The 24,667-nt window shown below is 45.4% G+C and overlaps 1 protein-coding gene and 1 long non-coding RNA gene across 2 annotated transcripts; one reads left to right on the top strand and one right to left on the bottom strand.

The window, feature by feature from the left end:
* Nucleotides 1-12,348: 12,348 nt before the first annotated feature.
* On the top strand, nucleotides 12,349-22,878 carry EIF2B5 (eukaryotic translation initiation factor 2B subunit epsilon). The gene is made up of 16 exons (XM_007971934.3): nucleotides 12,349-12,796; nucleotides 13,850-13,974; nucleotides 14,862-15,047; nucleotides 15,139-15,316; nucleotides 15,407-15,484; nucleotides 17,567-17,644; nucleotides 17,906-18,218; nucleotides 19,407-19,552; nucleotides 19,778-19,919; nucleotides 20,041-20,142; nucleotides 20,316-20,423; nucleotides 20,591-20,681; nucleotides 20,978-21,101; nucleotides 21,661-21,786; nucleotides 22,164-22,274; nucleotides 22,450-22,878. Exons 1-16 carry the CDS (start codon nucleotides 12,602-12,604, stop codon nucleotides 22,507-22,509), a joined length of 2,163 nt encoding a protein of 720 aa, XP_007970125.1. The 5' UTR covers nucleotides 12,349-12,601; the 3' UTR covers nucleotides 22,510-22,878.
* On the bottom strand, nucleotides 21,698-24,508 carry LOC119620701 (uncharacterized). The gene is made up of 2 exons (XR_005237251.2): nucleotides 23,209-24,508; nucleotides 21,698-21,846 (listed from the first exon to the last, which is right to left on the bottom strand). It is a non-coding gene; the product is annotated as an uncharacterized lncRNA (long non-coding RNA).
* Between the last annotated feature and the right edge of the window lie 159 nt (nucleotides 24,509-24,667).

The raw sequence follows: 24,667 nt of genomic DNA, 5'->3' as shown, positions 1-24,667 counted from the left end.
TGGGAGTGATTTTTTTAAAGTACTAAAATTAGATTATGGTAATAGTTGCACATCTCTAAAGATATTTAAAAACACTGTACACTTTAAACCAGTGAACTATATGGTATGTAAATCATATCTAGAAAAAGCTGCTTGGCAGGGCTGGGTGCCTCACACCAGTAACCCCAGCATTTTCGGAGGTCAAAGTGGGCAGATCACCTGAGATCAGGAGTTCAAGACCAGCCTGGCCAACATGGTGAAACCCTGTTTCTACTAAAAATACAAAAACTAGCTGGGTGTGATGGCAGGTGCCTCCCAGCTAGTTGGGAGATTGAGGCATGAGAATCGCTTGAACCCACGAGGTGGAGGTTGCAGTGAGCTGAGATGGTGCCACCGCACTCCAGCCTGGGCAACAGAGTGAGACTCCGTCTCAAAAAAAAAAAAAAAAGAAAAGCAAAAGCTGCTTTTTAAAAACCACATTGTGTGACATTCTACAAAATAACTGGTCGGTACTTATCAAAAATATTAAAGTCAGAGCCTGACGTGGTGGTGTCCACCTGTAATCCCAGATAATAAGGAGGTTGAGGCAGGAGAACACCTTAAGCCTAGGAGTTTGAGTCTAGCCTGGGCAACATAGTGAGATCCCGTCTCTAAAAAAAAGAAAAAGAAAAAGAGTGTCCAAGTCATAAAAGACAAGGAAAGACTAAGGAATTGTCACAGACTGGAGGAAACTAGGAAGAAGTGAAAACTATATGAAATGCGAGATTTTGATCTAATACTGGAACAGAAAACTGATACTGAGGAGGGAAATTGTTGAAATTCTAAAAAGGTCTGTAATTTATTTAATAATTTTGCATTGGCCGGGTGTGGTGGCTCATGCCTGTAATCCCAGCACTTTGGGAGGCTGAGGTGGGCAGATCACCTGAGGTCAGGAGTTCGAGACCAGCCTGACCAACATGGAGAAACCCCGTGTCTACTAAAAATACAAAATTAGCCAGGTGTGGTGCTGCATGCCTGTAATCCCAGCTAATCGGGAGGCTGAGGCAGGAGAGTCACTTGAACCCAGGAGGTGGAGGTTGCGGTGAGCCAAGATCGTGCCATTTTACTCCAGCCTGGGCAACAAGAGCGAAACTCTGTCTCAAGTAATAATAATAAAAAAAATACTAATAATAATTTTGCACTAACATTAGCTTCCTGACTTTCATAATTATACTATGGTTACATAAGTTGTTAACTTTAGGCAGAAAATATTAGGAAACTCTCTACACTATTTTGCAACTCTTCTGTAAATCTAAAATTACTTCAAAGTAAAGTTTTTTTGTTGTTTTTTTTTTTGAGACAGGGTCTCACTGTGTCACCCAGGCTGGAGTGTAATGGTCCAGTCTCAGCTCACTGAAACCTCTGCCTTCCAGACTCAAGCAATCCTCCCACCTCAGCCTCTAGAGTAGCTGGGACTACAGGTACCCACCACCATGCTGGGCTAATTTTTGTATTTTTTGTAGAGACAGGGTTTTGCCACATTACCCAGGCTGGTCTTAAGCTCCTGAGTTCAAGTAACCCACCCGCTTAGACCGCCCAAAGTGCTGGGATGACAGGCATGAGCCACCATGCCCCTCCTATGAAAATTTTTGAAGTGAGAAATTTAAGAGATATTTCAATCAATTACAATATATAAACATTATTTTGAGCCTGAATGAAACAATAAACATTTATAAGAAAAAGATACTGGTGGGAAAATTGGGGAAATTTGAGCAGAGTAGTTAATGATATTTAAAACTATGTTAATTTTCAGTAGAATAATGACACGATTATTTTTGCTAAATGATCATTTTCTTCTAGAGATAAATGCTAGAATATTTACAGATGAAATGATAAGATGTCTAGGATTTGCCTCAAAATAATCCAAAGGGAGAGAGGAAAGTGTAGGGGCAGGTACTGATGAAGCAAGATTGAATTGATCATTGTTCCACATGGTAATGGATACACGTGTATCCATGTGTACTTTGTACATGTTTAGACTTTTTCTTTATATTAATAGAAGGTTTTTTAATTGTTTGTTTCTTTCTCTTTGCCTCCTTTCTGTTACAAATCCTAATCTCTTCTTTGGCACATTCATGCCTCAGGTCAACCAGAGATAACATCATGTATTCGAAAAGGTAAAAAAAGGCACGTTACTGATTCTCAAGACACCACCTGCAGTAAAATGGTATTGTTGACACAAAGTTTAAGGTGGTAATTCCCAATTTCTGGGTTATGGACCTAGGGAACCAATCCTATGGGGCTGGCAAATACACAAATATATCACGTGATCTGTAGATGAAACGAATAGTATCATAAACAACACAAACATAGCTATTTTTTTAAATAATTATTTTTTGGCAAAGACAGGGTCTCACTATGTTGCCCAGGCAGGTCCTGAACTTCTGGTCTAAAGTGATCCTCCTGCCTCAGCCTCCCAAAGTGCCAAGATTACAGATATGAAAAAAAAAAAAAAAAGATTACAGACATGTAACCGGCCAGTTAGCTACTTTTAGAGGTGTCATTGTAATTTTTATTTATTTTATTTATTCATTTTATTTATTTTTTAGTTTTTTTGGAGACAGAGTCTCCCTCTGTCGCCGAGGTTCAAGTGCAGTGGTGCGATCTCGGCTCACTGCAACCTCTGCCTCCGGAGTTCAAGGGATTCTCAGGGCTCAGCCTCCTGAGTAGCTGGGATTACAGGCATCCGCTGCCATGCCCGGCTAATTTTTTGTATTTCAGTAGAGACAGGATTTCACCATGTTACCTAGGCTGGTCTTGAACTCCTGAGCTCAGGCAATCCACCTGCCTCGGCCTCCCAAAGTGCTAGGATTACAGGTGTGAGTCACCACACCTGGCCTAATTTTTAAATATGGAGTTTTCTTAATTGTCTTTGTGTTACTGATTTTTAACTTAATTATACTGTGGTCAGAAAATATGCTTTGTGTCAAAGCATGTCATACTTTAATGTACATGTGAATCCCCTGGGGATCTTGCCAAAATGCAGTAGGTCTGGGGTGAGACGTGGGTGTCTGCATTTTTAACAGGCTTTCGTGTGATGCTGCTGCTACTGCTGTATGCACCATACTTTAGGTGGAAAAGGCCCATATGATATATGATATCAATTCCTTGAAATCTGTTGAAATTTGCTTTATGTATAATGTTCACAAACATTCCCCAAACATTTGAAAAGACTGCATATTATCCAATTAACGAATGCAGAGTTCTACATAAATTCATTTATGTAGATGTTTAATTATGATATTCTAGTCTTCTGTTTCCTTATTCATTTATCTGTTTTATCCACCAAATACTGATATATATTTAAAATGTTTTACTATAATAGTGGATTTGTCTATTGTTTATTTTTTCTTTCTTTCTTTTTTCTTTTTTTTTCTTTGAGATGGATTCTCACTCTGTCACCCAAGCTGGGAGTACAGTGGCACAATCTCGACTCACTGCAACATTCACCTCCCGGGTTTAAGTGATTCTCCTGCCTCAGCCTCCCAAGTAGCAGGTATTACAGGGACGTGCCACCAAGCCCAGCTAATTTTTGTATTTTTAGTAGAGGATTCATCATGTTGGCCAGGCTGGTCTCAAACTCCTGACCTCTAGCAATCCACCTGCCTCAGCCTCCCAAAGTGCTGGGATTACAGGTGGTGAGCCACCGAGCCCAGCCTGAGTCTTTATGTTTTAAGTGTATTGCTTGTAAACAATATATTGCTGAATTTTATTTCTTGGCCTAGACTTTATGTGAATAACAAAAAAGATCTTAGAATGTTTTTAACTCTAATCACTTCCATCTGACCTAACATGTATAAGTAGTTTAGCATTTTCTTTTTTTAGCCACCCAACTTAGACATTAATATTATTTTATATCGTCAATGTTTGTTTATATTTACTCACATGCTTAGCATTTTATTTACTAGAACTTTCACCTTGCATCTCAGACCTTTGTTCTGGAATTGTTCACCTTAGGCTTGAGGTACATCTTTGAACAGTGCTGTTAATAGAACTTTCCGCAATAGTGGAAACATTCTATGTCTGCATTGTCCAAAATAGTAGCCACTAGCCACACATGGTTATTAGGCACTTGAAGTGTGGCAAATGTGACTGTATTACAGAATTTTTAATTTTATATAATTTTTATTCATTTATTATTTATTTATTTATTTATATTTTTGAGACGGAGTCTCGCTTTATTGTCCAGGCTTCCAGGCTGGAGTGCAATGGTGCAGTCTTGGCTCTCTGCAACCTCCGCCTCCCAGGTTCAAGCAATTCTCCTGCCTCAGCGTCCCGAGCAGCTGGGATTACAGGCATGTGCCACCGCACCCGGCTAATTTTTTGTATTTTTAAGTGATCCACCTGCTCGACCTCCCAAAATGCTGGGATTACAGGCGTGAGCCACTGCAGCCAGTCCTGTCTTTCTTTGTGTTGGGAACATTACAACCCTTCTCTTCTAGCTACTGTGAAATGTACAATAAATGTTGGCAAGGTGCAGATGCTCACATCGGCAATCCCAGCACTTTTGGAGGCTGAGGCAGGAGGATTGCTTAAAGCCAGGAGTTTGAGACCAGCCTGAGCAACATACGAGACCCCATCTCTACAAAAAATTTAAAACATTGGCTGGGTATGATGGCACATGCTTGTAATCCTAGCTACTCAGGAGGCTGAGGCAGAAAGACTGCTTGAGCCCAGAAATTCAAGGCTGCAGTGAGCCATGATCATGCCACTGCACTCCAGCCTGGGTAATGGAGCCAGACTCTGTGTCTAAAAAATACATAAATAAATAAATAATTTGTAAAATTATTAACTATAATTTCCCTACTGTACTATCAAATATGAGAACATATTCTTTCTATCTAACTGTATTTTTGTACCACTTAATGAGCTTCTCCTCCTCCCCCTCCCCCACCTTCAGTAAAGGTCTTTTGATGATCAGTTGTCTATTTTTGTTTATCTGAAAATATATTTATTTTACCCTTGTTCTTGAAATATAATTTTTCAGCTGGGCATGATGGCTCATGCCTGTAATCCCAACACTTCAGGAAGCCGAAGTGGGAGGATCGCTTGACCCAGGAGCTCAACACCAGCCTGGGCAACATAGGGAGACCCTGCCTCTGTTAAAAAAGAAATAAATATTTTTTTAAATAATTTTTTTTTTTTTTTGAGATGGAGACTAGCTTTTTCACCCAGGCTGGAGTGCAGTGGCACCATCTTGGGTCACTGCAACCTCTACCTCCCGGATTCAAGTGATTCCCCTGCCTCAGCCTCCCAAGTAGGAGGGATTACAGGTGCATGCCACCGTACCCGTCTAATTTTTTAGTAGAGACCGGGTTTCGCCATGTTGGCCAGGCTGGTCTCGAACTCTTGACCTCAGGTGATCCACCTGCCTCGGCCTCCGAAAGTGCTGGAATTACAGAATTGAGCCGCCATGCCCAGTCTAAAAATAAATTAAAAAAAAAAAAAAAAGATAATTTTTCTGGGAAGACAATTCTAGGTTGACACTACTTGATCTCAACACTTTGAAGGTGTTACGCCATTTTCTCCTGGCTTCCAGTTTTGCTGTAGTGAAGTCAATCTTATTTTTGGTCCCTTTTAGGTAATACTGTATATATTTTCTCTCTGGCTGTTTCTTATTTTCTGTTGTTGTTATCTTTGGTGTTTTGCCACCAATAAGTGCCTCAGTGTTGCTACCCTGTGACTTACCAGACTAAGGGACTCCTTCCTGCCCAGGCACTGGGGAAACTGGCTATTTCTCTTGATCAACTGTTTAGAAAAGAGTTTCCACAGCGGAACTCTTGGCACTTGGTGACCCTTATCTATGGTGACCATTCATTCGAGAGGGCCAGGAACTAAGCAACTTCCTTCAGCCCGGGAGTCAGGACTTTCAATTGCTATTTTTAGTAGAGCCGGGGTTTCACCATGTTGGCCAGGGTGGTCTCAAACTCCTGACTTCAGGTGATCCACCTGCCTCGGCCTCCCAAAGTGCTGAGATTCCAGGCATGAGCCACTGCGGCCGGCCCTATCTTTCTTTGTACTGGGAACATTACAACCCTTCTCTTCTAGCTACTGTGCAATATACAATAAATGATTGTTGGCTAGGTGCAGATGCTCACACTGGCAATCCCAGCACTTTTGGAGGTTGAGGTAGAAGGATTGCTTAAGGAGTTTAAGACCAGCCTGAGCAACATAGCGAGACCCCATCCTTCCTCTGGATTCAAGCCCCTGATGTTTGGGCTAATCCATTCAGCCACACTTTTTTCTCCTGGCAATACTGTCTCAGGAACTTCATTGTCTCTCTCCATTCCAGCCCCATTCAGGAAGCTCAAGCTCTCTTCAAGAGGGCTGGTCTGTGCATGTCTGGATCTCAGTGTAACCAGGTAAAATTTGTTTCCATAGGGCTTTTCTAGGCTCCATGAATATCACGGATGTGGTTGGCTCCCACTTCACAATCCTGGAACGCTCTGTATCAACAGGGATCCAAATAGTCTAACAATTGTTGGGAGATTGGAGCGTAGCACAGCAATGACCTCTAGGGGGCAGTGTTGCCAAACTCCACAAGCCACTCCAGTCTCTCATCAGGCAGGGCCCAGCCAAAGTAGTGTATTTATTGTTAATGACTATTTTCATTTTTTCTCCCTTCTCTTCCCTTAGGATTTTGAGTAAAGTTTTGAAAAATCCCAACCTGTTTCAACTCAACTATGGATAAAACTTAAAGGACATCTTTTTCCCTCAAACCTCAGCCTAGAAGACAAAAAAAAATTGTTATACCCTGGAGACTACGTGTATCTCTGGACGTGCTAACAAAAACAGGGAAGAACTCAGACCTTTTTTTTTTTTGACACAGAGTCACCCAGGCTGGAGTACAGTGGCATGGTATCAGCTCATCGCAACCTCCACCTCCCAGGTTCAAGCGATTCTCCTGCCTCAGCCTCCCAAGTAGCTGGAATTACAGGCGCACACCACCATGCTCGGCTAATTTTTTTTTTTTTTTTGTATTTTTTTTTTAAGCAGAGATGGGGTTTTGCCATGTTGGCCAGGCTGGTCTCGAACTCCTGACCTCAGGTAATGCACCCGCCTTGGCCTCCCAAAGTGCTGGGATTACAGGCGTGAGCCACGGGTCCAGTCCAGAATTTTATTTCTTCTGTCACTTTCTAACCTTGGACACAGACCTCAGCTATCCCGTATGATATTTAGAACTCTTAACTACTACTGCAGAACCACAGTAACTAGAAAAATAAACGACACTCATAGCAGTGAACAAGCTCAGTCCACTAAGCAATAAGTGAGCTCAGTTGAAAAGCACAAAAGTCCCCAAGACTTACCCTCAAGGTGCTCCACCAGTTTAATGCTTCCTGTCACCAGAGCCCTGGCTCTTTAGCAGTGCCTAGAAAAGGCCAGCTCTTATATACGTATCAAGGGTACCCTGAAAGGGACATATCCTACCATTATTTTAATATATTTATAAGTAGAATTTTGGAAGGGGAAAAGTGCCACTTAAAGTTAGAAGAAAACAGGCCGGGTGCAGTGGCTCATGCCTATAATCCCACCACTTTGGGGGCCGAGGCGGGCGGACCACTTGAGGTTAGGAGTTTGAGACCAGCCTGGCCAACATGGTGAAACCCTGCCTCTACTAAAAATAGAAAAATTGGCCAGGCATGGTGGCACATGCCTGTAATCTCAGCTACTCAGGAAGCTGAGGGAGGAGAATTGCTTGAACCTGGGAGGCAGAGGTTGCAGTGAGCCGAGATCACACCATTGCACTCCAGCCTGGGCAACAGAACAAGACTCTGTCTCAAAAAAAAAGAAGAAAAAGAAAAATAGAAGTGTTACTAAGAATGTGAAGAAATTGAAACCTTTGTTCACTGTAGGTGGGAATGTAAAATGGTGCATCTGCTGTAAAAAATACATATATGGCAGCTGAGTGTGGTGACTCATGCCTGTAATCCTAGCACTACGGGAGGCTGAGGCAGGAGGATCACTTGAGTCCAGGAGTTTGAGGCTACAGTGAGCCACGACTGCACCACTGCACTCCAACCTAGGCGAGAGAGCAAGACCCTGTCTCAAGAAATGGGGACCAGGCACAGCGGCTCACGCTTGTAATCCCAGCACTTTGGGAAACCAAGGCAGGTGGTTCACCTGAGGTCAGGAGTTTGAGACCACCATGGCCAAAATGGTGAAACCGCCATCTGTACTAAAAATACAAAAATTAACTTGGCGTGGTGGTGTGCACATGTAATCCCAGCTTCTAGGGAAGCTGAGGCAGGAAAATTGCTTGAACCTGGGAGGTGGAGGTTGTAGTGAGCTGAGATCGTGCCACTGCACTCCAGCATGGGTGACAGAGACTCCATCTCAAAAACAAACAAACAAACAAAAAGAAAAAGGAAAAAAAGTATGGCAATTCCTCAAAAAATTAAATGTAGAATTACCACATGATACAGTAGTTCCATTTATTTCAGTGAAAGCAGGGACTGGAACAGATATTTATACAATCATGTTCATATTGGCATTATCCGCAATAGCAAAAGGTGGAAGCCACCAAAGTGTCCATTGACAGATAAAAGGATAAATAAAATGTGGTATCTACAGTGGATTATCATTTAGCCCTTAAAAGGAAGGAAGTTCTGAAACATGCAACAATATAGATGAATCTTGAAGACATTATGCTAAGTGAAATAAGGCAGATACAAAAAAAATAAATACTATGTGAGTCCTCTTATATGAGGGACCTAGAGCAGTCAAATTCATGGAGACAGAAAGTGGCACGGTGGTTGCCAGGAGCTGGGCTGAGTGGGAAATGAGGATTGTGTTTAATGGGTACAGAGTATCAGTTTTACAAAATGAAAAGAGGCCTGCAGATGGATGGTGGTGACGGTAGCACAACGACGTGAACGTGAGTAACACTACAGAGTTGTATACTTAAAAATGGCTAACTTCAATCAATTTTCCATGCCAAGGTTAAAAAATTGTTAAGATGATAACTTTTATGTTCTGTTGTATTTTTACCATAATCTTTTAAAAAGAGCCGCAGCCTTGGGAGAGTCAGGAATTACTTTTGTTTGTCTACAGTTGATCACGTACTCAGTTACTGACTAGCAACAACCAGTCATTCGCTCAACAAATATTTAGTGAGTATCTGCCTTGTACCAGTTACTCTTCTAGACACCTGGGCTATAGTAGTGAATAAAATAAACAGAAAGCCTACAGAGCTTATATTCTAAACTGATTTCATATTCAAGACTCATTTTGAAATCTAAATTCAGAGAAAGAACCAGAACTAGCCTGGGCAACACAGAAAGACCCCATCTCTACAAAAACTGCAAAACTTAGGTGTGGTGGCAGGTGCCTGTTGTCCCAGCTACTCTGGAGGCTGAGGAAGAAGGACTGCTTGAGCCCAGGAGTTTGAGGCTGCAGTGAACTATGATTGTGCCACTGTATTCCAGCCTGGGCAACAGAGCACAACCCTGTTTCTAAGCAAAAAGAAAGAAAGAAAAGAAAAGAAAAAGAGGCTGGGTGTGGTAGCTCACATCTGTAATCCCAGCACTTTGAGAGGCCGAGGCAGATGGATCACCTGAAGTCAGGAGTTTGAGACCAGCCTGGCCAACATGGCGAAACTCCATCTTTATTAAAAATACAAAAATTAGCAAGGTATGCTGGCGTGAGCCTGTAATCCCAGCTACTCAGGGGGGCCTGGGTAGGAAAATCACTTGAACCTCAGAGGCGGAGGTTGCAGTGAGCCAAGATCGTGCCACTGCACTCCAGCCTGGGTGACAGAGTGAGACTCTGTCTCAAAAAACAAAAAAAAAGAAAGAAAAGAAAAAGAACCAGAACTTGCAGTTGACCAAATATATGAAAAAAAAGTTCAACCTCACTGAAATAGATAAATGCAAATTAAAACTACACTAATTTTCCTTTATAGATTGGTAGAAAGTCCAAACTATTGACAAAATACTCTGTTGGTGAGGCTATGGGGAAACAGGCACTCTCATACATTGCTGGTTTAAGTGCAAAATGACACATTGTCCAGGGAGAGCAATTAAGCAATATCTCTATGAGTTCCACCAGTGCCTCATCAGACTTGCCAGTGAGTTCAACAATGTACCCTCTGCCATGGGAATTACATCCAATTTGAACCAGTTACTCTAATTCAATAATAAAGTCTAAGAAATAAATGCAAATTTATAAAGACTATGTGTAGAAATACGTTTATTGCGGCATTATGTGTAATCGTAGAAACTGCAAAAAAAATCTGCAATATTTCTCAAGAGAGAAATGGTTGGATAAACAATGGTATATTCATGCTATGGAATTTAATGGAATCATTGAAAATTGCTACGTTTGTCTACATTCCCTCATATGTTAAATAAAAATCAAGTTGCAGACAAAATGCATAACTATCAAAATAGCTACGTTACCTTCACAATGTGTCAATGCCTGTTCTAAGGGCTTTTCATATATTATTTCATTTAATTCTCACAAGAACCGTATGGGATAAGTATTATTATTATCCCGTTTCAAAGATGAAGTCCAGGCATAGAGAGGCTGAGTTGCCCAAAGTTACCAATCTAGGGTCTGGAAAGGAAGCCAGGCAGTCTGGCTCTAGCATACCAGCATATAACCATAATTATCTAAACATAATTCTGTGTTTGAATACATGTGGATATACGTATATTATATTTGAATACATATGTATGGGTGTGGGTGTGTGTAGGCATACACTCTAGCTCTAGTTCGAGATATACAAATTTAGGGAGGAAATGAAACGAATACCCATCAAATTATTAAGAATGGTTATGACTGTACAGAGTTGGATAGGATGAAAGAATGGGGAAAGGAAATTTTACTTCTTTATGTAGTGTGTGTGAGACAGATTATGTATATGTGGTTTCCAATATATTTCAAGTAAGTTTAAAAAAAAAAAAGTTTGAGAGAGTCTTCCTGAAACTCATCTATTAAAATCATATCCATATAGCTACCAGTCTACAGAATTTTAAGACCTGGATTTACCATAAGCACAAATGCTTTTCGGCAGCGGATTCACCACTTCCTAACTTCCCAAGGTTGCGGGAATCATTTAAAATAAATGCTGCAATCGGACCTACTTTCCATACCCTGCCCCCCAAGAGTGTGTGTGTGTGTCCTATTTAATTCCTTCCCCCGCCCCCCATTTCTACCTCTGGATTTGTAAGGCAGTTGAACATTCCTTTTCTACAACGTGCATTCATTTAATTGAAAACGTTTACTTAATTGCCTTCAGCCTTTCCTTTTCCAGGATAAATCAAACGGTTTTCGTTCAGCACCCTAACCAGGGAAGAAATGACAGACTCCTCGGTTCCACGAGGCGAGCGCCGGGACACGACGCGTCAAGTCGGAATCGCCACGCGGAAACAACGCTCAGCATCGCAAACTCCAAATCCCGACGTGCAACGCGGGGCGGGATGGGAAGTTTGCAGGAACTGCAGAAGCCTGTGGCGTGGAACCTGGACAGATCCCGTGCAGAAAGGGCGCGATGCTTTACAGAAAAGCTTCTTGCCTCCCAAATGACGCCCAGGCTTCCTGCCTTGTTCCACCGCTTTCCCACGGCCCCGCCCCTCTGCAGGGTTGGTTTATTCCCCGCAGCCCCCGCATCTTTCCCCAAAGAGAGAAAGGTGCTGCTGCGCCTTTTCAAGCCTTGGACCTTTACGCCCGCACTTTCCTCTGCCCAGAAAGCTTACCGCTTAATGCCAGTACAACTTACTGGTGTGCCTGGATCCACCCCTGTCTCCACTCTGCTTAAGACAGAGGAGGATGATAGGCTGGAAGAATGAATAGATGACATAAAATAGTCATTGTTATCCCCACATAACTTGGCAGCAAGATTGTGGAACTCTGCAGTCTGACAGATCGGGTTCCAATACCAGTTCTTCCACTTACTAGATGGGTAAACTTCCTTCATCCTTCTGAGAGTTCAAGAAATGTTTGCTGAACGAATGAATAAGATGTTTTGCAGAGATATGTGACGAATTAAATGAGATAATGCTTGTATCGTGCCTAGCCCAAAATCAGCGCTCAATGGAATTACTAGTCTCCCTACTATATGCCACCTTCTCTATGCAGGTTCTGAGTTCCTCGCAGGGGAGGGACATCTGGCTCGGTTCCATCTCCCCAAGGCGCTGGGTTCCCAGAAGTTTCTAGAATGAATACGGAGGGCTACATATTTCACATGCGCGGGGCGGGGAAACTGCTGGACGATTACAGGTTCCGGATGGAGCTGGCCCCTTCGTGGCGACCACACATCCTATCACGCTGCAAGAATCTCGACTTGTTCACAGACAAATGAAGGCCGACGATACTTGCAGACCGAGTCTGACGTCTATGAGACCCCACCCCTACCCTGCGCCTCCAGGGGCCGGGACAACCGCGACCCGTCCCCACTCCTCACGCCTCCGGGATGAACCTCAGAACCCTGTGGGCGCCCGCAGAAGACGCATGCGCACTGCTCCCTCCTCGTCTCCTTCCCTTCGTTAATTAGTTCATCGCATTTCAAGTGCTGGATCCTTTTTGTCCCTTATTGCGTGCGGTGTCAGCTTCCTTGCGGAAGTGGTGGCCGTGAGAGAAGAAGATGGCGGCCCCTGTAGTGGCGCCGCCTGGTGTGGTGGCTAGTCGGGCCAACAAGCGCAGCGGCGCGGGGCCGGGAGGCAGCGGTGGCGGGGGAGCCAGAGGGGCGGAGGAGGAACCGCCGCCGCCCCTACAAGCAGTTCTGGTGGCCGATAGCTTCGATCGCCGCTTCTTCCCCATCTCCAAGGACCAGCCTCGGGTGAGCGCAGCGCACGCGAGCAGCCAGAGGGCTGGAAGTGTGGCAGGGCTGGAGCAAGTTCTCCTTTCGGCTAACTACTACGGCATGCCTTTGAAGGACTTGTGTCCATACTGTTATCCTAAAACCGAGTTTACATGGTTAGGAAGGAGGCAGAGGGACTGTCTTAAACCCTGACGACTGCTGACCAAGTTAGTGGCCGGCAGATTTGGGCATTCGTAATGCTGTACACCTCGGGTTTGAAAGGAATGAAGAGAGCTAAATGTAGAAACAGCGCTTGAGAGAAGTCTTCACGCGGGGATTCAGTGCCCCTAGAAGAGGCTGCGCCGCTTTTAACCTTGCAGATGACGGATGCTTAGGTGAAAAGAAACGACCTTTTGCGTCTGAAAGGGCGGTAATATGCCTTAAAAAGAACAGGCTAGATCTCGGTCAGTGTACTTTTTTTTCCCCCTCCAGGTTCTAATGATACCCGGTGCTATCTGTCGAAAGGACAAAATGGGGTTAGTGGTTGATTGCCATCAGCCCCCGAGTTGTCTAGACAATGGAGTATTGAACTCAGCTGGGTCGTTCAGCAGCCCTCAGTTCAGAGAGAGGGAACTGCATGGGATTTAAGAAAATCCTCTCTAATTCTTTCGAAAAAGCCTAATGGCTCTTCATTTTTCAAAAGTGACGGGAGATGGCTAACCTCTGACACTTAGAAAGGGATCAAGGAAGGAAATCTTATGGGGAAGAAGGCCTTAGCAATGCTTAAATTTATGGAAATATGATTGATTTCCAGTATTATGCTTTGCCAGCGGTGAACTGCCATTCTGTCACAGCTCTGTGTCTGATACAAGGCACACAGATTCTGTACTTACCATCCCCAAATTGCAACGTTTCAGACTCAGGCTTAGAGCATGACATGAACATCAAAGGCAGGAACCTGTTTACCTTTACATTGGAAAGATACAGCAAAATTACACCATTTGGAAATATTAATAGAGGAGTGAAAATTGTTGCAGTGGGGTATCCAAAGGGATTCGAGACCTCAATTTGTTTTCATCTTCCACCCTTCAGGCCCTCTTGCCCCTGGCCAATGTGGCATTGATGGACTATGCTCTGGAGTTCCTGACTGCCACGGGCGTACAGGAAACATTTGTGTTTTGTTGCTGGAAAGCTGCTCAAATCAAAGAACATCTACTGTAAGGCCCTCCAACTTTTCTTCTTTTCTTTCCATGTTTCGCCATCTTTTTCCAGTTTCTTCAGGATGAATGTAACTAAGGGGAAATGTGAGAAGGGAAAAATGTGTCTACTTAGACGTCGTTGTAAGTTCTAAGGGTATTTTTTACACTTATCAGGAGGTGAGCAGCTGAAACTTTGTATCTGTCTTGGGTTTTCTGTGACAAAGGTTAAAGAATAAACTTGGGTTTTTTCTGAATCTCATTATAAAGTTTGGTCCCAGTGGACTTTGCTTTTATGTAATGGCTTCAGTATGGAAGTTACAACGATAACATCTTTGTTTTCCCACTGAGTTTCTAAATCTTGTTTGTTCTCACCTTCAAGGATATAAATGAGTTCCTTGTCATCTTTGTATTCCCACTGCCTAACTCAGTCCCAAGCATGTAGTGAGCACTTACATGTTTTTTGAAATCTTGAAAACTAGGGAATCGCATCACTTATGGAAGTCCAGGAAATAAAGACTAGGACATTAGCATGGTCTCCATCAGACAGTTGCTAAATATTATATGGATTGCAGAAGGGGAAAGCTGACATGAAGTGTGTTCCCAGGGTACTTTGTGTACCCTAGGCTTCAGCAGGATTTTGAGTTCAAATTGATGTTTAGGGACAAGGGGTCAAGGTATGGAGGGGAAATAACCATGTTTCCTAACCCATAAAACAAGACTGGTGACACAGGATGCTGAAAGCATTCATTGTAGTTCATGATTCTCTTTGAAGTTGAAGACGCTGGCAAGAACCCAAAAAAGCCATTGAGAAGGACTGTGAATGCTGAATGGGGGTGAAAAATGGGGAAGGCTCAAATGATATTTATGCTTGATATATTCATTCCCCTCACCCTCCCTTCCTTTAGGAAGTCCAAGTGGTGCCGCCCTACATCTCTCAATGTGGTTCGAATAATTACATCAGAGCTCTATCGATCACTGGGAGATGTCCTCCGTGATGTTGATGCCAAGGCCTTGGTGCGCTCTGACTTCCTTCTGGTGTATGGGGATGTCATCTCAAACATCAATATCACCAGAGCCCTTGAGGAACACAGGTCAGGATGGGAAAATGACAGGAACAAGGGTGAAAGACCAGCAGAGCCCTGAGACTGCTTTATGCAGTTCTCTCCCTCCTGTCCTTTATAGGTTGAGACGGAAGCTAGAAAAAAATGTTTCTGTGATGACGATGATCTTCAAGGAGTCATCCCCCAGCCACCCAACTCGTTGCCACGAAGAAAATGTGGTAGTGGCTGTGGATAATGCCACAAACAGGGTTCTCCATTTTCAGAAGACCCAGGGTCTCCGGCGTTTTTCGTTTCCTCTGGTGTGTGGATATCTGGGGTCCTTAGAGGTGGGGAAGTGACAGGCTTCAGTGGGAGAAACGAATTAAAGTCCTTGTAACTTCTCCCCACAGAGCCTGTTTCAGGGCAGTAGTGGAGTGGAGGTTCGATATGATTTACTGGATTGTCATATCAGCATCTGTTCTCCTCAGGTGAGCTCTTTAGGGCTGGGGCTACACACCCAAAGAGTAGAACTCTGTGTATCTGTTATTGCACCCTTAGAAGGCCAGGGTATATTTCTTCTCCCTCTTTATTTTCATTATTTTTATTTTTATTTTTTGAGACAGAGTCTCATTCTGTTGCCCAGGCTGGAGTGCAATGGTGTGATCCCAGCTCACTGCAAACTCTGCCTCCTAGGTTGAAGTGATTCTCCTGCCTCAGCCTCTTGAGTAGCTGGGATTACAGGCACACACTACCATGCCTGGCTAATTTTATATTTTTAATAGAGATGGGGTTTCACCATTTTGTCCAGGCTGATCTTGGCCTCCCAAAGTGCTGGGATTACAGGCATGAGCCACCACACCTGGCCTTATTTTCATTTTTATTTATATATGTTTTGAGACAGGGTCTCGCTCTGTGGTCCAGGCTGGAGCATAGTGGCACTATGACAGCTCACTGCAGCCTCAACCTGCCGGGTTCAGGTGAACCTCCTGCCTCAGCCTCCTGAGTAGCTGGAACCACAGGCGTGCACTACCACTGATTTTTGTATTTTTTTGTAGAGACTGGGTTTTGCCATGTCTAGCCTGGTCACGAACTCCTGAGCTCAAGCAATCTGACCACCTCGACCTTCCAAAATGCTGGAATTACAGGCATGAGCCACTACGGTTTTTGTTGTTGTTTTGAGATGGAGTCTCACTCTGTCGCCCAGGCTGGAGTGCACTGGCAAAATCTCAGCTCACTGCAGCCTCCGCCTCCCGGGTTTTAGTGATTCTCCTGCCTCACCCTTTCAAGTAGCTGGGACTACAGGTACGCGCCACCATACCCGGCTATTTTTTGTATTTCTTAGTAGAGATGGGGTTTCACCATATTGGCCAGGCTGGTCTCTAACTCCTGACCTCAGGTGATCCTCCCACCTTGGTCTCCCAAGTGCTGCAATTACAGGCGTGAGCCACCGCACCCAGACTTTTTTGTTTTTTTTTTTTTTTTGAGACAGAGTTTCGCTCTTGTTGCCCAGGCTGGATTCAATGGTGCGATCTCAGCTCATCACACCCTCTGCCTCCTAGATTCAAAGCAATTCTCCTGCCTCAGCCTCCCAAGTAGCTAGGATTACAGGCATGTGCCACCACGCCCAGCTAATTTTTGTTGGGTTTGTTTTTTGTTTTTTTTTGTTTTTTTTTTTTTTTTTTGAGACAGAGTCTCGCTCTGTCGCCCAGGCTGGAGTGCAGTGGCCAGATCTCAGCTCACTGCAAGCTCTGCCTCCCGGGTTTACGCCATTCTCCTGCCTCAGCCTCCAGAGTAACTGGGACTACAGGCGCCTGCCACCTCACCCAGCTAGTTTTTTGTATTTTTTAGTAGAGACGGGGTTTCACCATGTTAGTCAGGATGGTCTCGATCTCCTGACCTCGTGACCCGCCTATCTCGGCTTCCCAAAGTGCTGGGATTACAGGCTTGAGCCACCACGGCCGGCCTAATTTTTGTATTTTTAGTAGAGATGAGGTTTTACCATGTTGGTCAGGTTGGTCTCGAACTCCCGACCTCAGGTGATCTGCCTGCCTCGGCCTCCCAAAGTGCTGGGATTACAGGCGTGAGCCACTGCAGCCAGGCTTTTTTTCTTTTTTGGAATCTGTTGTAAAGCAAATATCTTGTCTCCAGTATCCCACTGGGAGTCTCTTTGGAATTCTGGTCCATGTCTAACTGTCATAGGGTTTGCTAGGTCTCTGGGGGTTTATCTGTGCTCCTAGAGAATAGTACTTAATCCTGGCCGAGCGCGGTGGCCAAGGTGAGTGGATCATGAGGTCAGGAGTTCGAGACCAGCTTGACCAACACAGTGAAACCCCATCTCTACTAAAAAAAAAAAAATACAAAAATTAGCTGGGTGTGGTGACGGGCACTTGTAATCCCAGCTACTTGGGAGGTTGAGGCACAAGAATCACTTGAACCCAGGAAGCGGAGGTTGCAGTGAGCCGAGATCATGCAGCTGCACTTCAGCCTGGGCAACAGAGCTAGACTCGTCTCAAAAAAAAAAAAAAAAAGAATAGTACTTAATTCTAGCCCACTCTGCTTCCCTTCCACAGGTGGCGCAACTCTTTACAGACAACTTTGACTACCAAACTCGAGATGACTTTGTGCGAGGTCTCTTAGTGAATGAGGAGGTGAGAAAAGTCTTCCAATGCCTCTTTAGGAGAGAGGAGAAGGCTATGATTGTATCTCATGCTGGTAACTTTTGATCCCTTTTTGTGTTTTATTGAGGCTTAGGAGGGAGGAAAAGCTGGGGGCAGGAGGAGCAGTACACAAAGAAGAGTCTTTGTGGCAGTGAGAGGCAGAGGGGAGCTTACAAGGATTAGAAAATTTGTACTTTGGGGCATTCTTCCTGTCTTTCTTGCTTAGGTGACCTCCCTTTCCTTCTCATTCAGATTCTAGGGAACCAGATCCACATGCACGTAACAGCTAAGGAATATGGTGCCCGTGTCTCCAACCTACACATGTACTCAGCTATCTGTGCTGACGTCATCCGCCGATGGGTCTACCCTCTCACCCCAGAGGCGAACTTCACTGACAGCACCACCCAGAGCTGCACTCATTCCCGGCACAATATCTACCGAGGGCCTGAGGTCAGCCTGGGCCATGGCAGCATCCTAGAGGAAAATGTGCTCCTGGGCTCTGGCACTGTCATTGGCAGCAATTGCTTTATCACCAACAGTGTCATTGGCCCTGGCTGCCACATTGGTGAGCACAGGTGGGGAATCAAGCCAACCATCCTAGGAACAGGAACCTGGGAGGTGCATATCTCCAGAAACACAAGGGATGGCTACACAAGGGACAGTCCCTGGGAATAAGGAACTAGAGTGGCTACCTCAGGAAAGGAGGAAACAGGGATTTGAAAACAGTGATACCTTAATTTGTGGCCTGTGAGCTTCTCATTGGATGACTCTTCACATTCCAGGGTACCCTATAGTCACATTCAGGAGCAAGCACATAATTAACATGCAGTAACAACATCTATTTAGCACATTACAGTTTACAAAGGGCTTTTATATACATTGTTTCATTTAATCCTCATAATTTACAAATAAACAAACAGGCTCAACAAGATTTTCTTGCCCAAGGTCATTGGCAATAATGGTGGGACCTGAATCTGGGTTTTCTGATTGTAAGTCCAGTGTTCTTTTTAGTCTACCATAACTGCCTGGTTGACCTCTTGTTAACTCATTTTGGTTGCAGTAATGTGATGCTTCTAATAGTACTTCCCCTTTCCAAGAACAACAGTAAGGCTCAGATTCTAGGGGCTGAGTGTGGTGGCTTATGCTTATAATCCCAGCCATGGTGGGAAGATCGCTTGAGCCCAGGAGTTCAAGACCAGCCTGGGCAACATGGCGACACCCCTTCTCCGCAAATGATACAAAAATTAGCCAGGCGTGATGGCACGTGCCTGTAGTCTCAGCTATCCGGGAGGCTGAGGCAGGAGAATTACCTGAGCCCAGAGGTCGAGGGTGCAGTGAGTCATGATCATACTACTGCACTCCAACCTGGGTGACAGAGTGAGACCGTGTCTCAAAAGAAAAAAAAGGCTTGGATTCTAAAATGTACCAGAAGAGGTGGAATTATTTGGTTCTGCTTGTAGACATAGATATGATTCTAATAAGGTTTTTTAGTTCAGAGGGTCCCCAGAAATCCTGAAGCTTCTCGGGTTCTTAAGTGCTGTATATAGTCTATAACTGTTGTAAACTTGGTGAAGTATCTTCTCTTCTCAGGCTTGGGCTTAGGGGGTGAGGGGGTGTTTCTGGTGACTTGTGGGATGGGGAATGAGAGTTAGGTGGGAGCTGTGCTGGTGTCAGTCAGCCCTGTCCTCTAGGAAGGGCTCTGCTCTGCGGTTGGTACCCTTAGTGACCCAGAGGCCTTCCCATCCTGAGCCAGGTGATAACGTGGTGCTGGACCAGACCTACCTGTGGCAGGGTGTTCGAGTGGCTGCTGGAGCACAGATCCGTCAGTCTCTGCTTTGTGACAATGCTGAGGTCAAGGAACGAGTGACACTGAAACCACGCTGTGTCCTCACTTCCCAGGTAAGACCTGATGTGTACTGTGCACGGGCCCCAAATTGCGTGGCAGTCACATTGAGCCAGAAGGGACATTATTTCCACCCATAATCCTGTCTGAGTTGAGAGAACAAATCCGGTGGTTTCATTTACCGTCTAGGCTTAGTTTAAAAAAAAAGAAAAATGTTGCTCTCATTATCAGGATGCACTTTTCCTCCACACACTAATGGTTCTGTGTTTTTTTTCCCCTAGGTGGTCGTGGGCCCAGATATCATGCTGCCTGAGGGCTCGGTAATCTCTTTGCACCCTCCAGATGCAGAGGAAGATGAAGATGATGGGGAGTTCAGTGATGATTCTGGGACTGACCAAGAAAAGGAGAAAGTGAAGATGAAAGGTGTGAGATTCGACAGGTGTGGGGCATCTGTGTGTCTCGCTGCCTCATAGAAGAACCAGTGTTTCCTCCTGGAGGGATTAGTGTTTCCGCTGGGCCCTCTATAGATCATTGCCTTTTCCAGGTTACAATCCAGCAGAAGTAGGAGTTGCTGGCAAGGGCTACCTCTGGAAAGCTGCAGACATGAACACGGAGGAAGAGGAGGAACTGCAGCAGAATCTGTGGGGTGAGCTAGGCCTGATGCCTGCCCTCCTACTGAGTCGGAATATTTTGAAGGATAATGAATACTTCAGAGTCGCATTACTTATTCACTCCTTTATTTATGCAGACAGGGCAGGTATATTGCTCTCTGTTGATGGCTTTTTTTTTTCTTTTTCCTCACCCATTATGGCTTCTCAGGACTCAAGATCAACATGGAAGAAGAGAGTGAAAGTGAAAGTGAGCAAAGTATGGATTCTGAGGAGCCGGACAGCCGGGGAGGCTCCCCTCAGATGGATGATATCAAAGGTGAGTGGCCAGGGGAGAAATGCGCTGGACCGGTTTATTCTCTGCCTGGATCAACTAGCCAGAGGCTTGTGTTCCTCAGAAAGGGTTTGGTATCAAGTCAAGACTGGATGACTTAGAGCATTTTGGAATGATGTTGGCCCATGAATTTATTCTTGCTTTGATTCCAGTGTTCCAGAATGAAGTTCTAGGAACACTACAGCGGGGCAAAGAGGAGAACATTTCTTGTGACAATCTCGTCCTGGAAATCAATTCTCTCAAGTAAGAGCAGCCCCTCCCTGTTCTCCTCGGGGTGATCCCGGGAAAGTAGAGGCTTTCTCGTAAGCATTTCTTCTCCAAATAGGAATGTATTCCTTTGAAATCCCAAATGGAAAGACCAGTAGTATTTGGAGCAAGGAGAGCACTATTAAGTTCTAGCCTCAGCATAGACTTTCTCCTTCCTAAACCCTCCCCTTCCATATTCCATCCAAATTCCTCTTCAATGTCTGTCAGTGTCATAGTTCTAAGCGTGCTGAAAGGCCAGTGAAGGCCCTGGTGTCACCCCAGTCTCCCCACAGGTATGCCTATAACATAAGTCTAAAGGAGGTGATGCAGGTACTGAGCCACGTGGTCCTGGAGTTCCCCCTGCAACAGATGGATTCCCCGCTTGACTCAAGCCGCTACTGTGCCCTGCTGCTTCCTGTGAGCAAAAATCGGAGCTGAGTACAAGGGATTGGGTAGAGGCAGATACACATGCTTGCTGTACTTGACTTTAAAGGAAATCAGGAGTAGACTAGCCTGTTATATTGGGTATATGACTTCTGGTTCCTTTCTCCTTGCCTCTGGAAGCTGGTTGGGCTCTAGAGCAGTCTTGGCTGGTTCAGAGGGGTCAGGTTGAGTTCAGTACTGACTGGCCTTTGAGACTCCAGGATTCATACCATCCTAGGCCCCCAAAGGTATACTCGGAATGGACCTGGACATTCAGACTCTATGGCAGCGATTTGACCCAACACAAGATCAGCCTCTGGGGTGGGAATAGGTATTTTGAGGCAGCCTATAGCATCTGATCCCCTTTCACCTTCCCTAAGGAATCTGTTTTTCCCAAACCCTGTCAACGACTCCCAAGTCCCTCCGACATAATTCCACAGAACCTGTATCATCTCCCTCTTGTCCACCCATGTCATCAATATGGATTTGCTTGGATGTCCAGGTACAGGTGAATGCTCAGGAATATATTGCAGCTCCCTTCTTTCTTCCATAGCTGCTCAAGGCCTGGAGCCCTGTTTTCAGGAACTACATAAAGCGTGCAGCCGACCACTTGGAAGCGTTAGCAGCCATTGAGGACTTCTTCCTAGAGCATGAAGCTCTTGGTATTTCCATGGCCAAGGTGAATATGACCTCAAGCCCCATTCTTCTGCACTTGCTTTCAAATGAGGGTTTGTGACCACTGTGGGAGACATAAGATAGAAGCTAATGTGAATCCAGTATGGACCATCCACTCCCCCAATATCATGCTTATTGCTAGAATAGTACAGCTTGGAGCCGGGCTAGTAAGGTAGCCATCTGGGAGGTGGTCTGGAAATGTGCAAAGCTCTCCTTAGCAATAGTTCCAGAAGTTAGACCTGCCCCAGGAGCAGAGTGAACAGCTCACTCTTGTCCATTTTGGAGGAGGCTACTCAGTGCGTAGAGGGATCTGAGGGCCTGGTAGAGTATCCTGCTGGACTCTCCAAGGCCCCTGAGGTTCCCTTTATTGGCCTTTTGCAGGTACTGATGGCTTTCTACCAGCTGGAGATCCTGGCTGAGGAAACAATTCTGAGCTGGTTCAGCCAAAGAGATACAACTGACAAGGGCCGGCAGTTGCGCAAGAATCAACAGGTGTGTCAGGCTGCCCTCCTCTCGTCAAGATGGTAATCTCATTCCCAGGTCCTGGCCCCTAGACTCTAGGGTGGTTGGTGTCTGGGGCTCTGGTTGTTAAAAGCTGTTTATCTGCCGAGGGGAGCAGGAGAGTTATGTGCACCTCCCCCAGCTGATCTCCTTTGCTCGCTTACAGCTGCAGAGGTTCATCCAGTGGCTAAAAGAGGCAGAAGAGGAGTCATCTGAAGATGACTGAAGTCACACTGCCTGCCCCTGTGGGTGTGATTGAGTACCCTCCTGGCTCCTGGGCTGGGACAAGTAAGGAACTAGCTGCAGAGGGATGAATGACCACCATCCAGGCTGAGACTGAAAGGAGCAGAGGCTGGAACTACAGTATTCTCTCCCCTGCTAGCAACCATGTGCCTCCCATCCTGACTGTGGAATTGGGATGTGGGAAGTGGGGCTGGAACAAAGCTTCTGCCTAGGGAGGAGCTAAGCAGGCCCTGCAGTTGGAGGAAGGCCAGAGGAACAGCTTTGTGCTCCGGCTTTCCCTCAGGGAACAGCAGAGAGCAGCTGGCTCTCTCTGCCGCTTGTATATGTTAATATTAAAAGAGAGAGCGGTGTATTTGGTTTGTCTCCATCCCTGACTAATCAGCCAGTGAAGTATGTGACCAGAGTCACATGGTAGCCTTTCCTTAACACCTGGGGGAGAGGGAGGACAGAGGTTTCCAGCCACTAGGTGGTACTGTGGTACCTTGCTAATTAACCTTTCCCATGGTTCATGGGTAGCAGAGGGCCAAGGTTCTTTTCCATCCTCTGGGGACCAACTTGTGATCCTGGGGTGGTGTGCCTAAGCCCATTTCCATAGAGTCCCATTTTTAACACTTTTCTGCCAGAGGGTTATGTTGCCAACCATAAGTAAAGCCCATTAGACATGTCAGTTCCTCTCACATACCTTTTCCAGTTGATCTGGCACTCGTTCTGTCAGGAAGGTGGGCCACTCTTCATCTTAAAAATAAGGAAATCAGGCCAGGCGCGGTGGCTCAAGCCTGTAATCCCAGCACTTTGGGAGGCCGAGACGGGCGGATCACGAGGTCAGGAGATCGAGACCATCCTGGCTAACACGGTGAAACCCCGTCTCTACTAAAAAATACAAAAAAGGCCGGGCGCGGTGGCTCAAGCCTGTAATCCCAGCACTTTGGGAGGCCGAGACGGGCGGATCACGAGGTCAGGAGATCGAGACCATCCTGGCTAACACTGTGAAACCCCGTCTCTACTAAAAAATACAAAAAATTAGCCGGGCGCAGTGGCGGGCGCCTGTAGTCCCAGCTACTCGGGAGGCTGAGGCAGGAGAATGGCGTGAACCCGGGAGGCGGAGCTTGCAGTGAGCCGAGATTGCGCCACTGCACTCCAGCCTGGGAGACAGCGAGACTCCGTGTCAAAAAAAAAAAAAAAAAAAAAAAAAAAAAAAAAAAAAACATACAAAAAAAAAAAACTAGCCGGGCAAGGTGGCGGGCGCCTGTAGTTCCAGCTACTCGGGAGGCTGAGGCAGGAGAATGGCGTAAACCTGGGAGGCGGAGCTTGCAGTGAGCTGAGATTCGGCCACTGCACTCCAGCCCTGGCGACAGAGCAAGACTCCATCTCAAAAAAAAGAAAGAAAGAAATCAGCTCAAGGTCACATGACTCTTGAGGGATAAAGCTAAGGACTTGACCCTCAGAATGCAGAACTCTGTACTTCAGCATATTGTGTTTCAGTGAAGGGGAAATTGGCCCCACAGACAAATATAACCCAGAGCCAGTAATGGAAGTCCCAAGAACACAGGAAGACCCTGTGAAGGGTGCTTTCCCTTGAGAGTGTTTACTATGTGACAGGCAAATAGTTTTCACATATTGTTTCATTAACCCTCACATGAGCCCTATGAAGTCTTATCCGCATTTTCATATAAGGTGCCTGAAGCTCACAGAGTTTCCCTAACTAGTAACTGGTAGAGCCAGGTTTGATATTGGACTCTTGACCTGGAGCTTGTCACTTTGCTGTATTGCTTCAACTTCAACCAAAAGAGACATGCCTTTCTGTCTTTTCAAGTTCCTTGTCTTCATATAGAGTGAGTCAATAATTTTGGCCGGGGCCAGTGGCTCACGCCTGTAATCCCAGCACCTTGGGAGGCCGAGGAAGGTGGATCACCTGAGGTCGAGAGTTCGAGACCAACATGGTGAAACCCCATCTCTACAAAAATACAAAAATTAACTGGGCGTTGTGGCCGGCGCCTGTAATCCCAGCTACTCGGGAGGCTGAGGCAGGGAGAATTGCTTGAACCCAGGAGGTGGAGGTTGCAGTGAGCCAAGACTGTGCCACTGTACTCCAGCCTCAAAAAAAATAACAATAATTTCCTTTAGTGGTACTTAAACTGTGG

This window comes from Chlorocebus sabaeus, chromosome 15, assembly GCF_047675955.1.
Source record: "Chlorocebus sabaeus isolate Y175 chromosome 15, mChlSab1.0.hap1, whole genome shotgun sequence".
NCBI classification, from domain to species: domain Eukaryota; kingdom Metazoa; phylum Chordata; class Mammalia; order Primates; family Cercopithecidae; genus Chlorocebus; species Chlorocebus sabaeus.
Note: the sequence above shows the minus strand (reverse complement) of the source record. Positions and strands in the feature narration are given on the sequence as shown.